General features: G+C 35.4%; 1 protein-coding gene across 2 annotated transcripts in view; it reads right to left on the reverse strand.

Annotated features, from left to right (window-relative positions):
* The window catches only part of LOC115213333 (glutamate receptor ionotropic, kainate 2-like), a 39,019-nt gene that overhangs the window by 16,669 nt on the left and 7,350 nt on the right, over positions 1-15,000 (reverse strand). Inside the window, exons 2-4 of one of the 2 annotated variants that reach the window (XM_036504277.1) lie at positions 5,274-5,444; positions 4,807-5,088; positions 3,700-3,899 (exon numbers count right to left, since the gene is read on the reverse strand). In XM_036504277.1, the coding sequence (XP_036360170.1) occupies positions 3,700-3,899; positions 4,807-5,088; positions 5,274-5,444 (653 nt within the window). The remainder of the gene's footprint in view (positions 1-3,699; positions 3,900-4,806; positions 5,089-5,273; positions 5,445-15,000) is intronic. The other variant, XM_036504278.1, reaches the window with a different exon arrangement.

Below are 15,000 nucleotides of genomic sequence, written 5' to 3' on the forward strand. Positions count from 1 at the left end.
AATAGAAACTTATAAATAGAATACAGAGGTGAAGGTGCTATAATGGGATAAGGAAATGAGAGTAAAGGAAAACGAGTGACAAAGGAAAAAGATGGAGAAGAAGAGAAAAATTAGGGTACATATTCTTTTCTACTCTAGGCACAAGGCCCGAAATTTTGGGGGAGGGGGCCCTGGTACTTAATTTATCGACCCCTTAAAGGATGAAGAGTAAAGTCGACCTCAGCGGAATTTGAACTCAGAACGTAACGGCAGACGAAATACCTATTTCTTTACTACCCACAAGGGGCTAAACACAGAGAGGACAAGCAAGGACAGACAAACGGATTAAATCGATTACATCGACCCCAGTGCGTAACTGGTACTTAATTTATCGACCCCGAAAGGATGAAAGGCAAAGTTGACCTTGGCAGAATTTGAACTCAGAACGTAACGGCAGGCGAAATACGGCTACGCATTTCGCCCGGCGTGCTAACGTTTCTGTCAGCTCGCCGCCTTCTAGGGTACATATATTGTGCAGCGAAGGGTTAAGTGATACGAACTTGTCATCGGGGAATTTTAGATGCAAATGACAGTATGATATATTTAAAGGTCTGTAGTGATAAATGGTACCACAACGGAACTCTGTGTACAAATACGCCAGAAAATATTTTGGCAAACTACAAAGATTCACTAATTTTATGAATCTTAAAATCAAAACATTATTACACAGAGAAGAAAAATCTTATGATGAAATTAAGAGTCCTTTCTACTTTGTGGTATAAGGTCTGAAAAATGTTAGGGGTGTGGTTTAATCGATTGCATCGACTCCAGTCTCAACTGGTTCGTATTTTAGTAACCCGGAAAGGATGAATAGCCAAGTCGACCAGGGCGGAATTTCGACCTCAGAAAGTCAAGACGGACTAAATGCTTCCAAGTATTCTGTCCGGCATACCAACGATTCTGCTAGCTCGCAACCTTTACAATGACATTAATAATTCTTTCTATTATCGGTACAAGGACTGAAATTTGGAGGAAAGGGATTAAGTCGATTACAACTGGTACCTATTTTATCGTTTCCGAAAGGATGAAAGGCAAAGTCGACTTCAGCGCGGAATTTGAACTCAGAACGGAAGGAGCTGGAAGAAATGCTGAGCATTTTGCCCAACGCAGTAACCATTCTACTAGCTCGTCACTTTAATATCATATAAACATAGTGGTTCCAAATTTTGGTAAAAGGCCATTGATTTTATGGGGAAGGAGTTAGTCGATTACGTCGATCCTAGTGTTCAACGGATATTTATTTTATCGCGTCCCGATTTTATTAGCCTTAACGATTTTGCCTGCTCACCGCCTTATTAATATACTAACATAATAATAACAATTCTTTGTACATAAAACAAAAAGCCCGATAAAACAATTATAATTATATTAGTACTATTATAATTATAATATACACAATAAGGAAGGTGGTGAACTTGCAGAATCGTTACCGCACCAGGCAAAATGCTTAGTGGCATTTTGTCCCTCTATACGTTCTAAGTTCAAATTCTACCGCGTTCGACTTTGCCTTTCATCCTTTAGGGGTCGATAAAATAAGAACCAACGGAATACTGGGGTCGATGTAATCGACTTATTTCCTATCCTGAAACTGTTGGCCTTCTGCCAAAATTTGAAATCAATATACACAATAAGGTTGATTAACTATTTCTAACAGATTACGCACTGATATGAGCTTTGAGACATGGTTATATGATGAATAATTTGCATATGTCAGTACTACTTAGTGGACGTGCATGATTCGATACGAGACATTCATTTCAAGATTCAAACAGGTGGAATGTGAAAAGGAAGTGCAAGAGAAAAGGAGGCACAAATTATGGAAGCTTATAATACCCGTATTTATACATTAGGCGTTGATGGATTACATATAGTAATATATGTTTAACTTATTATTAGTAGTTAGACAATTATTAATTTTACGAAATGTTGTTACAGAATAACCATTTAGTTAGACCACTCCAATTAATGATTTATTCGTTTCGCTTATTAAAATGGTACCGATTTTCAGACTCACGTAAATACAATCAACATCCTTGGCCTATTCCATGGTAAGAGACGGCTGAATCAATAACCAATGTATTTCAACTTAACATTCTTTGATTTTCAAGTTAGAATATATTCCGCTAGAAGACGTAGAATGCCTGAGTTTAATTCAGTTTCTTATTGATTGTATATAGAAATACTAATGCAATATCTAAAACTAGTATGCGTTGCAACAGCGTTTTCGTATATTCCAGTATTTCATACCTGTAAGTAGTAGGGATCGATGTATTGCTAGTCTACGATCTCAGAGCTGTTCCTACAACTCTTTCCTACAGATTTAAATATCTGAGCTCGAGTAGGAAAGTTATAGGAAGCATATTTTAAATTCAAGATATCAACCTCCTCATTACGCTTTCCCATAACCTTTAATATCAATTTTGTGCTAATATTTTGACTATTTAATTTCGATCTAAGACCGCTACAGTATCCAGTAAATTCGCAGTAGTAGAATTCTATGTCTCATTATTATTCATCTGATGAATATGGTCTGTAAAAGATTATTGATACGTGCGTAATGAAACTAACTTGTTATATGTATGTCTATCAACCATATGTAGCATAAGTTACCACTTAGGAAAATAGCTCGTAGTATGATTGGGAGTATTAGAAACTTCATACAGATAACATAGAATAACATGATTTCTAAATTAGCGTTGATATTATTTCTAATTTCACAGCTACACTGCAAATACGCTTAGTTCGATTTTTTAGGAACATACATTAGATAGATACAATGATTCAGTAAAGAGTGTCTATAGATATCACATCTACGCACACCTATGATCAATGCTTAGACAAGTAACTAAATTAGTTTCTATATATGAACACAAACTAAGTTTTAGTAGTAATGGGCTACACCCACAAGTAATGCAGATTCACATTTTATATCCATTTAGATACACATGTGTGTACATATGCATATGTTACATATGCATACACGCATGAGTACACGTGTATGTGCGTATATATATATGAATGTATATATGTATGTGAATATACATGCGTCTATATATTATATTCGTGCATATATACATGTGTATGCGTATGTATATAAAAATGTAATTTTAAATTGATAAATCTAAGTTTATTGATATTACATACTCATACACTTATATTTCTCTCTCTCTCTCACGGGGGCTATATATATGTGCATACACACACACACAGAGGTACATACACGCACACACGCACACACACATACACACCAATGTAGATATGTTTAAAGCTAGCGAACCTAAGTTTTATTAATCATATTTATATTATCTTCCATGTGTTAAGAGCAAAGCCGGAAGTGGAATGTTATATACAGAACCATTAAAGCGATATTATTTTTAAATTAACGCTGCAGATTTGTAAAGTAAGACTGGAATTGTGCATACAATATTTATATTCTTACATTTAAGATTTTAAACTCGATATATTTCAACGTTGATGTGAATTAGAACTACATCATAGATAAAGAGAAGTTTGCAGAAATACGATGATAAAGGCATTCTAGGTTTTTAGACCGTCTTATTATATTGTTTTAGTTTACTCTTTAATCCATAAAAGATGATACTGTTCTTTGCTTAGAGAACCACAAAAGGTAAGAAATAAAAAGATGTGTTGTAAACAAACCTGATTTAGAAATGTTTGGCTCAGGTTGTGTCGAGATTCTCGCGGGCTGCATACAATATATCGTGTCTGTGTCATGTACAATGAATTTTTTATGACAGAACTTATTCTCAGTTCCATAATATCTTGAGACGTTGTGTTGATGGTATATTTTACCAGATATTTCCCTGCATATAACATCTGGTTCGCTAAGTCTTGACATTCTGTTTAAAAGTAGAAGACAAAATAATTGATTTTAATATTGATTTTTAAGGATACTAAATTTCTACAATTTTCACATTAATAAATTTCATATATCTCAGTATGTTGTGAACCATCACCTTCTTCGCCACCACCTACACCGCCGCCGCCGCCACTGCCGCCGCCGCCACTGCCGCCGCCGCCACTAACAATGCCACAACTCACCCCACCCCAACAAAAACAACATCAATTCCACCGACAAGCACCACCAACAAGAACAATAACAATACTTATTGCTCGCTATAAATTTTAGCATCACCAATATCTTTACACTTAACATCACCAACGGGGTAATATATATCGTCCTTTCAGCTTTGTTTTCAGAATAAGTTATTAGCCTTTTTCTCTTGTAGCAGAGAAAGTCTTAACGATGGAGCGCATGAGTGGAAACGGATATCTAGGTTAGTCGTCTGTATTTCTCAACTCGACTATTTTACTCAGTAACAATATTTCCGATAATTTTGTCAGAAGTCATATGACGTACCAAATACAATTACTTTTATGTTATCTGCCCAGCTGTACTCACTTGAGTGTGTTAGCATTAGTTTCCAGATATTCTCTTAATCCATTTACTCTCATCACTTTTGGCTAGCATGAAAAAAAAATTCATCCCTGGCGAAGAAAATGGCAGTTTAATTGATATCAGAAGATAATGATTGAGCTATATCCTGCTAAGCTTCAGAAAAGGAGTAAACATTTTCCTCCAGCAACATTTTCCGAGATCGAGAGAATTTTCCTGATTTCGAAACTGACAATTTCTGGTCTATCGCGCATTGAAAATGTAAAGAAGGAAAAACTAGTTTAGCGAGATTTTAACTAAGAAAGATCATCTAAAAAAGAATTGTGATAAAAAATAAATAGATTCCTTACCATAATTATCTTCCTTATTAGCCGGCATTATCATTACACCACCGTCCCATTTCTTAAGCGCAAACAAATCGACAACAGCTTTATTCTGCTCTCGGGCGGGAGGTCGAATATATATGGTGTTCTTCCAGCGTATGTTATCTTGTGTTCGACTGCGATCAGCCCAGTGGTTTCCTTTTTCGTCTGTCACTATATATGGCATATTTACTTCGTCTAGTATCATAGCAAGATTGGCATAATATGGTCCGATTATTAAGAGAGGTGTTTCAAATTCATCAGTTCCAACTACACAAAAAGAGACAATAGCAATTTGTATCGAAATTGTGATATAGCTATACCAAACTAAACATGCAATAAACATAGAAAGGTTTAAAGAACAGTATATAATTTTAAAATTAATATGCTAAAAATTCTTGATTTGTATTGGTTTTGCTTATGTTTAAAAAGATGTTAAAAATATTTGAACTTACTTTCTTTTAGCAGAGATATTCTAATTCCTCTCCATCCATTTTCTGGCATTCTTAAATATTCCTCATCCATTACTTTATTGTATGTGGGTCTAATGCGACAATTCTTTAACGTATTATTATGAATAAGATAAACTTGGAAAGTGCTCATCCACTGGCCGACTGATATCAAACCTATAATTATAAAATTAGCAATGATTAAATGTTTATCGTGACTGCAACGAATCATTCGTAATATTTATACCGAAATTGTGCGATAGTAGAATTTAATAAAATTTCGGAAAACCAAACCAAAGACCAGGTTTCAATTCCTGGTTTAAGTCATATCACTTTTGGAACCCAGTAGTGACGTCACATATTTTCATTTACTATTTGTTAAAGCGTCTCAAAGTTCGTTTGGTGGCAACAACATATTTTTGTTGTAACAGTTTCAAATAATTACAGGCATTTGTAATCATTCCCTAAATATGGAGTCTATATAGATGTCTACAAATTCTTTTCACAGATATCTACATAAAGCTGATGTCGCTTAGTTAATAAGAAATATATATATGTTATTTTATTCTTTTACTTGTTTCAGTCATTTGACTACAGCCATGCTGGAGCACTGCCTTTCGTAGAAACAAATCGACTCCAGGATTTATTCTTTGTAAACCTAGCGCTTATTCTATCGGTCACTTTTCCGAACCGCTAAGTTATGGGAACGTAAAAACACCAACATCGGTTGTCAGGCGATGGTGGAGGGACAAACACAGACACACAAATACATACATACATACATATATATATATATACGACGGGCTTCTTTCAGTTTCCGTCTACCAAATCCATTTACAAGGCTTTGGTCGGCCCGAGGCTATAGTAGAAGACACTGGCCCAAGGTACTACGCAGTGGGACTGAACCCGGAACCATGTGGTTGGGAAGCAAGCTTCTTACCACACAGCCACTGCTGCACCTATATATATATATATATATATATATATATATATATATATAATATATATATATATATATATTATATATATAATATATATATGTATATATATATATATATATATATATATATATATATATATATATATATATATATATATGTATATATATATATATAATATATATATATATATATATATATATATATATATATATATATATATATATGTATATATATATATATATATATATATATATGTATATATATATATATATATAATATATATATATATATAAGAAAAGGCACCAATAGTTTCATACTACTATGATACTCGAACAAGCATACTTATAAAATACGCCATGTATCTTAAAGCAATCTTTACATTTTAACAGAATACTTTTTAAAAACTTAATCACTCTTTTTCTCACACTACACATGATATGATCTAATTGGACATTCAAAAGCCCACGGTAATGGGGACATGTGATAACAGTGCATAAATTTTACTGTAATTCGAATATCCTTTCATTCTCTTCAAACTATTTATACCCATATCATGCTCTTTATATCAGGAATAAACACGTTATAAACATCGTCTCGAATTTTTATGATTGTGATTTGATAAACACCAAATGATATTAATTATACTTTTATCCATACAGCATACAATATAATCCACAGTAGGTGGAACTCACCACCTCTGTAAGGCGAGTCACCTAGGTGAAGGTCACTCTAATGTAAAACTTACAGCTTGCTGGTCACCACAGCCGTCTTAACCAGCTGATACATAATTGTTAGATAGTCACGTCTAAGAGGTCGGATCGGATTGTGAGAACTACACACTTTTGAACTACTATGCACAGGTAGGAAGAAAAGCCATGCAATGTTAAGGAACAATTTACATAGCCACTTATCGCAAAGATTTTCGGACACAAAGAAGCTGCCATTATCATCTCTTATGCAACGTAATGTATTTTGAGCATGTAAAACAGTTTTGTTGTTAGTTTTTGTATTAGAAGCATAAGAGGAAGTGATCAGAAAGTAGACTGGCCTGACCTCAGGATTTGCTAGGTTTGCAGAACGTGACTCTTTTCACGTGTTCTCATTAAAGTAAAATGTAACTAAATCAACTCTCATTAAAATCTTGTAAATGGATCGTAGAAAAATCCTATGAGCCATTTGAAAAGACTTCCACTGATCAAGTTTGTACTGGCCATGATTCATTTTTATACGTCGAACCATTAAGAAACACTGAAAAGGGAATGTAACAGATGCTGTTTATTTTTAAATGGCTGATATTTTCTTCCATTTTCTTCAGTTTCCATACAAGATCGGCGATCAAGTCACTTACCCAATAATTACAACTTTCAAAGCTTGTTGCCACTTTTACATATATTGCAAATGTTTCTTCAAAATGATATATTCACTGATAGTAATAGTAACTACAAATATTAAAAGATCATTTCTCTCTCTCTGATTATCACTCCCTCAAATGCCCATCCATGCAACTCATACGCACACATATAAACATATGCTCACTCATATACATATTTTTTTTTCTAGTTTCAGCTCAGAGCTGCGGCCATGCTGATGCACCGCCGTTATATATATATATGAAACAAATTGAAATTAATGTTCATTTCATATTTTTCCTTTATTGGGGCAAATTTGTCTTACCGCTATTTCCAGTAGTCATTATAGGTACATTACTGATAGGTTTACTCAATCGGTCTATTGATCAATTGAAAATTGCACGACCTAAGAACATTGACGCTACTTTCGTCCGAGCCATCTCTGGTTATAACAAGCAAAGCACTGGATGAATGGCTATTGTGTAGGGAAGGTGGGAGGAGAAGATGGAAAAACTCAAGTAGGATAGAATAGAGTAGTGAAAGACAAGTTACAAAGGGGTGGAAGTAGATAAGCGGATAGTATAGGAGTCACTTACTAGAAGTAGGGACATTGTATTGCCAACTTTGGAAGAGGGACAGCGTAAAACATTAATGTTTGTAGTCAAGTCAACACCCATTACCATATCAGCATTGTATCAGGTTATCCCATAAGTGCTGTCCGAATTTTGAATAAAGAAAACAAGTGATCAATGTTATATTTAATTGAAATTTAATCCCCAATGTACTTTCCCTGATTATCTATGACTTCCTTCCATCTATTTACAAGCTTTTTAATTCGATCAATGTAAAACTCTTTTGGTTTCAAAGCGAAGAACTCTGAAATGTCAGTTTCGACCTTCTCCTGGCTTACGAAAGTTATGTCTCTCAAATGATTCTGTAAACTACGAAACAAATGGTAGTCTGAAGGAGCAAGGTCGGGAGAATAAGGTAGATGATGAATTTTTTCTCAACCAAGCTCTTCGATCTTCTGTGATGTGATATTTGCAATGTGGGGTCGCGCATTGTCCTGATGAAACATCACTCCTTTTCGATTCACTAAAGTGGTTCTTTTTTCTTCAAAACTTGGTTCAAACGCTCTAATTGTTTACAGTAGACTTGAGCATTGATTGTTGCATTAGGTGGTAACAATTCAAAGTGATTTACTCCTTTCCAATCCCACCAGATATAGAGAAGAACCCTTTTTCGCATGAAGTTCTCTTCTCGATGGTGGTTGAGCTTTTCCCCTTTTACCAAGCCACTGTTTACGACATTTAACATTTCGATAGAAGATCCATTTTTCGTCACCAGCCACAAGTCTATCTAACAAGCGTGAAATGAGTTTGCGAGAATGGAGAGAAGAGCAGATATCAACTCGGGAACTGCAGTTGCTTTCGAACAATTCATGAGGCACCTATTTTCCAAGTTTAGGAACCTTTTCAAGTTATTGAAGATGGCGATGAACCGTTGTATGGTTTGAACTAAGCTTTATTGCCAATTCTTCAACTGATAATGTAGAATTGTCTTCAAGTAATGCCTCAAGGAGCTTATCATCAAACTCAACTGGACGTCTTCATCTCCAAGGCTGAAATCTCCACTTCTGAATTTTGCAAACCATCTTCTGCAAGTTCTTTCATTCAAGCACTCTTTCCCATAAGCTGAGTGTATGTTTCGAGTCGCTTCGGCTGCAGAGTTTCCTTTTTTTGTACTCATAAAGCATCACGTGCCTCAATTGCTCTTTGGATACTTCCATGTTAGAAAGGGTTTTAATCAAATAAATTTTAATTCTATTATTCTGTAAAATAATATTTAATTAGTTTAAATGTACACAAATGCATAAAAATAATTTTTAATTCCATTAGACATTGTAAAATATTATTAAATTTCATTCAGTTTTAAAAAGGATAAAATCGGACAGAACTAATGGGGTGACCTGATATATAGGGTAGATATTCTCCAGCCATTATATTGAAATTTGATATGGGCTTTTTATGGACTTGGTCAGTCCAAGATAGTAATGTACAGTTTTTGCTATCCAGCATAGTGGAGGAATAATGTTAGAAAATAAAAGGATATTAGTTGTAGTCATGTTGCAGAAGCCAGGAAAGCTCTTATAATCCAGGATATAAATACTGATAGATTGAGAGAAGTTAAATATATATATAATAATGGATTATCCTGTAATTAGATAATCTATGAGGGTTCGACAATTTCTTATGTGCATTATATGTAAAAACCATTAAAATAAAGGCATACTCAATGCATTCTAGTAAATTGTTGTAACTTCGTAATTTTAAAGTCACTGTCAGTCTTTTCCTTGTAACAGTTTATGTATGTATGTATGTATGTATGTATGTATGTATGTATGTATGTATATATATATATAGCGAACATCCACCATGGGTCAACACATTTGCTTAAGGTAAAAATGAATTCCTCGCTCTTTCGGAAACATCAATCTTCTGTATTGACCGCTTTCCACCACTTTGATCTGTTTTTTGTATTGAATACGTATCGCCACCGTGGGCCACTGCATCGAACACTTTGAACATATACTTCAAACTATATATCAACTATACATGAACTATATATCAACTATACATGAACTCTAAGATGTCTGACTCCGTTGTGTATTATAAATGAATTTCTTGTGTTTGACGGCATGAGCTGTCTTTTTTTATATATAACTTTTTTTGATAAGGTTCATTTCAGGAACTGAAACATGTTATAATGTATATATATAAAAATTAAAAATTGTATAATACTGCAGCATTTTCGAACTTCATTTTTTACAATATATATATATATATATATATATACGCGCACATAAGTGTGTGTGTGTATATGTATATATATATATATTATATATATATATATTATATATATATATATATATTATATATATATATATATATTGTATATATATATATATTTGTATATATATATATATATATATATATATATATAGCTGAGCACTCGGTCGTTACGACGATGAGCGTCCCAGCTGATACGATCAATGGAACAGCTTGTTCCTGAAATGAAAGTGCAAATGTCTGAGCATACATCCAGACCGTGTGGTGCACAAAATTTGATATCATAGATGCATGTATCACAGAAACTAAGTAGTCAAAGCAATTAATCGAATCAGGCATGAGATTTATTCCTCTAAATTTGAATGAGAAATTTGAACGTATGAGAAAGTCAAAATGTTCCATGAACGATTTCATAAATGCTCATTATGCGCAGCGCCTGAGACACGGCGCACCTGAAGTCGGAGTCCAACTCCCGCGAAACACGCTGCAGCGTGTCTTGCGCAATAGTCTCCAGTGCGGTAGTGATTCTCTGCTCGAGTTCCTCTAGGGCTATAGGAAGGCCCTTCACATAGCCACATGTTTGCTCTTTCGCTTGTTATCTGCTGTTATGGCGGGAAGGAGCTGCATTTTGTTGGGTTTTATTAGCAAGTGTTTCCTTAGGACGCGACAAACTGTCGTCTGAGGAATCTGGGCTTCCAGACTTGTTCTTCTTATGGACTTTTTGGGGCTTTGCTAGAATTTTTGGCGAACCCACTCGACCGTCTCTTCCGATGCTAGTGTCGTTCAGATCCTTTTTCCCTGCACAGACAGACTTCCGCTTTGAAATTTTTGTGTCATATCCAAATCCGCATTGCCGTTGGTGACTTTTTAGAGACTCTCTCACAAATGCACGCTGCACAGTCTCGTTCGACTGTATTCGAGCATACTCTAACACACAAAACACATTTTCTCTTCCATTCAATTCTATTTCTATACCTGAAAAGATAAAGATATCAAACGTTAAACATAATATTCGACGTGTTTCTACACATGCTGTTAAAATTTGAAGTTATTTGAACAATAACTTGCAAAGTTACTAGATTGCAAAATGATGTCAAATTTTTTGAAACACCCGGTATATATATCCCCTACTGTATTTCTCTGTCACCGCATATGAATGAGAAGTAGGGGTGATGGCAAACCTGGTAGTGGGATTATGAAAGTTCTACGGTGAAAAAATAATCAAACAGCGTTTCATCAACTCTACGTGAGTATGTATGTGTATGTAAAAGGTAGGTATGGGAATGTTTGTGAGTGTGAGTGTGTGTGTGTGTGTATATGTATATATATATATATATATATATATATATATATATATATATAATATATATATATATATATTTGTATATATATTTGTATATATATATATATATTATATATATATATAGCTGAGCACTCGGTCGGTTACGACGATGAGCGTCCCAGCTGATACGATCAATGGAACAGCTTGTTCCTGAAATGAAAGTGCAAATGTCTGAGCATACATCCAGACCGTGTGGTGCACAAAATTTGATATCATAGATGCATGTATCACAGAAACTAAGTAGTCAAAGCAAATTAATCGAATCAGGCATGAGATTTATTCCTCTAAATTTGAATGAGAAATTTGAACGTATGAGAAAGTCAAAATGTTCCATGAACGATTTCATAAATGCTCATTATGCGCAGCGCCTGAGACACGGCGCACCTGAAGTCGGGAGTCCAACTCCCGCGAAACACGCTGCAGCGTGTCTTGCGCAATAGTCTCCAGTGCGGTAGTGATTCTCTGCTCGAGTTCCTCTAGGGCTATAGGAAGGCCCTTCACATAGCCACATGTTTGCTCTTTCGCTTGTTATCTGCTGTTATGGCGGGAAGGAGCTGCATTTTGTTGGGTTTTATTAGCAAGTGTTTCCTTAGGACGCGACAAACTGTCGTCTGAGGAATCTGGGCTTCCAGACTTGTTCTTCTTATGGACTTTTTGGGGCTTTGCTAGAATTTTTGGCGAACCCACTCGACCGTCTCTTCCGATGCTAGTGTCGTTCAGATCCTTTTTCCCTGCACAGACAGACTTCCGCTTTGAAATTTTTGTGTCATATCCAAATCCGCATTGCCGTTGGTGACTTTTTAGAGAACTCTCTCACAAATGCACGCTGCACAGTCTCGTTCGACTGTATTCGAGCATACTCTAACACACAAAACACATTTTCTCTTCCATTCAATTCTATTTCTATACCTGAAAAGATAAAGATATCAAACGTTAAACATAATATTTCGACGTGTTTCTACACATGCTGTTAAAATTTGAAGTTATTTGAACAATAACTTGCAAAGTTACTAGATTGCAAAATGATGTCAAATTTTTTGAAACACCCGGTATATATATCCCCTACTGTATTTCTCTGTCACCGCATATGAATGAGAAGTAGGGGTGATGGCAAACCTGGTAGTGGGATTATGAAAGTTCTACGGTGAAAAAATAATCAAACAGCGTTTCAACTCTACGTGAGTATGTATGTGTATGTAAAAGGTAGGTATGGGAATGTTTGTGAGTGTGAGTGTGTGTGTGTGTGTGTGTGTGTGTATGTATGTGTGTGTGTATGTGTGTGAGTGCATGCAATGGAAGTGGGATAGGGAACATACAACGCTGAAAATAAAAATCAAAGAGCGTTTCAAGTCTGTGTGAGTATATATGCGCATGTTTGCGCGTGTCCAAGGGAAGTATGCGAATGTTTGTATTTGTGATTATTTTGTACCTTATTTATGTATTTTATACTACTATTAGCCGGCATTTTTGAAGGCACGGATCCGCTAATACATAATAAAAAAAATATATAACTGCATATTTATATTTATTTATATACATATGTAAAATATATATGTACATGTATGCAAATATATAAAATGGCTATTTTTATATCATATTAAACGTAGATGTAACTGATCCTCTCATATAGACGTATAGTGCTAAGAGCAGTGACATATACTGTAACAGAGCGGTATGAATATCGGAACTGACAGATCACGTGATTTCAGTGTACTGTGCTTCATCAGTGGCAAGCGGCCGGTTTTCTACACACTTTCCGCCTACTTGTAGGCACGAGGCTTCTATAGAAGACATTTCCCCGAAGTGCCACGCAATGGTACTGAACCCAAAGCCACGTAGCTGTGTAGCGAACCGCTCAGCCATAAAGTCATTCCTGCGCCTAAAATTATATTAAGACACCTTAGTGCAAGTTCTAGATAGGAGTGAACCCTGCAAAGAATATTCATTGCTGTTTCTACATATGTCTGTACTCACTAGACCACTGTGGCTCACATACTCACACATACACATACGCACGCGCACATGCACATATATATGCACATATACATGTATATGTTGCATAGACATGGCTGTGCGGTAAGAAGTTAGTCTCCCAACCACATAATTGCTGGTTCAGTCTCACTGCGCAGCGCGTTGGGAAAGTGTCTTTAACTATAGCCCTGGATCGACAAAGCCTTGTTAGTGGATTTGGTAGACGGAAATTGAAAGCTCTCCGTGTATGTGTGTGTTTATGTGTGTGTGTGTGTGTGTGTGTGCGTGTGTGTGTGTGTGTGTGTGTGTGCGTGTGCATATGTGTGTGGGTATGCTTGTGTATGTGTGTGTCCTCCTCTACCGCTTGGCAACCAGTGTTGGTTTGTTTACGTCCCCGAAGGTTAGCAATAACTTAGTGGTAACGAGAAGCAGGCAAAAATGTAAAAAAGAAAATGTACTGGGGACTAAAACATTTCTAGGCGGTGCCTCAGCATGGTTGGACCCCAATGACTGAAACAAATAAAAGATGTAAGGATATATACATACGTATACAGCTATACATATATACAAGTATGTGTTTGTGTGTATGTATGTATATATACATTTATAATCTCAGAATCGTGTGGCCCTCGCGACGTCAGCTATTTCAATGTCTTTGGTGAATTCTGTTATTGGTTCTCGTGATCTGATTGCCGTCATTCATGTGCATTGCCTTTAAGAGTTTGGTCGATTATATTGACTATTCTCTTGAGCAATATATTTCAGACCATATCGCTTATCAATAAGTGTTAAAAATAATACACTAGTACATTGAATATTGTATACTTACACCAGTTTCAGCTATTCAGACTACAATCATTAGCGTCTATCCATAAGGTTTTAGTCGACCATATTGATCTCAGTAATTAGTTTATCGAACTCTCTTTGCCGAATCGTTAAGTTATTTGGCATAATGGGTTACATCATAAATGCTAAATAATAAACACAGGTAACTAAGTACGCACGTGCATAAATACGACGAACTTCCGTAAGAATTCTTTACCTGACTTCTACACGCATCTTATTGATCAGTCTGAAGCTTTTATAAGACTCACGTGATCAAGGTACCACGCATTGGGACTGAATCGTGAACCATACTGTTATGCATATGTCTATATATGCAATTGAATTCATATATTCTAAGACTGAATGGTAAATATGTGGTCGTATTTTTGAAATAAAATTTTTTTTGTACAGAAATATGAAGCCGATATGAAAGTGAATATAGTGTAAATAACAGCT

The sequence above is a fragment of the Octopus sinensis genome, linkage group LG6 (genome assembly GCF_006345805.1).
Source record: "Octopus sinensis linkage group LG6, ASM634580v1, whole genome shotgun sequence".
In the NCBI taxonomy this organism is placed as follows: Eukaryota; Metazoa; Mollusca; class Cephalopoda; order Octopoda; family Octopodidae; genus Octopus; species Octopus sinensis.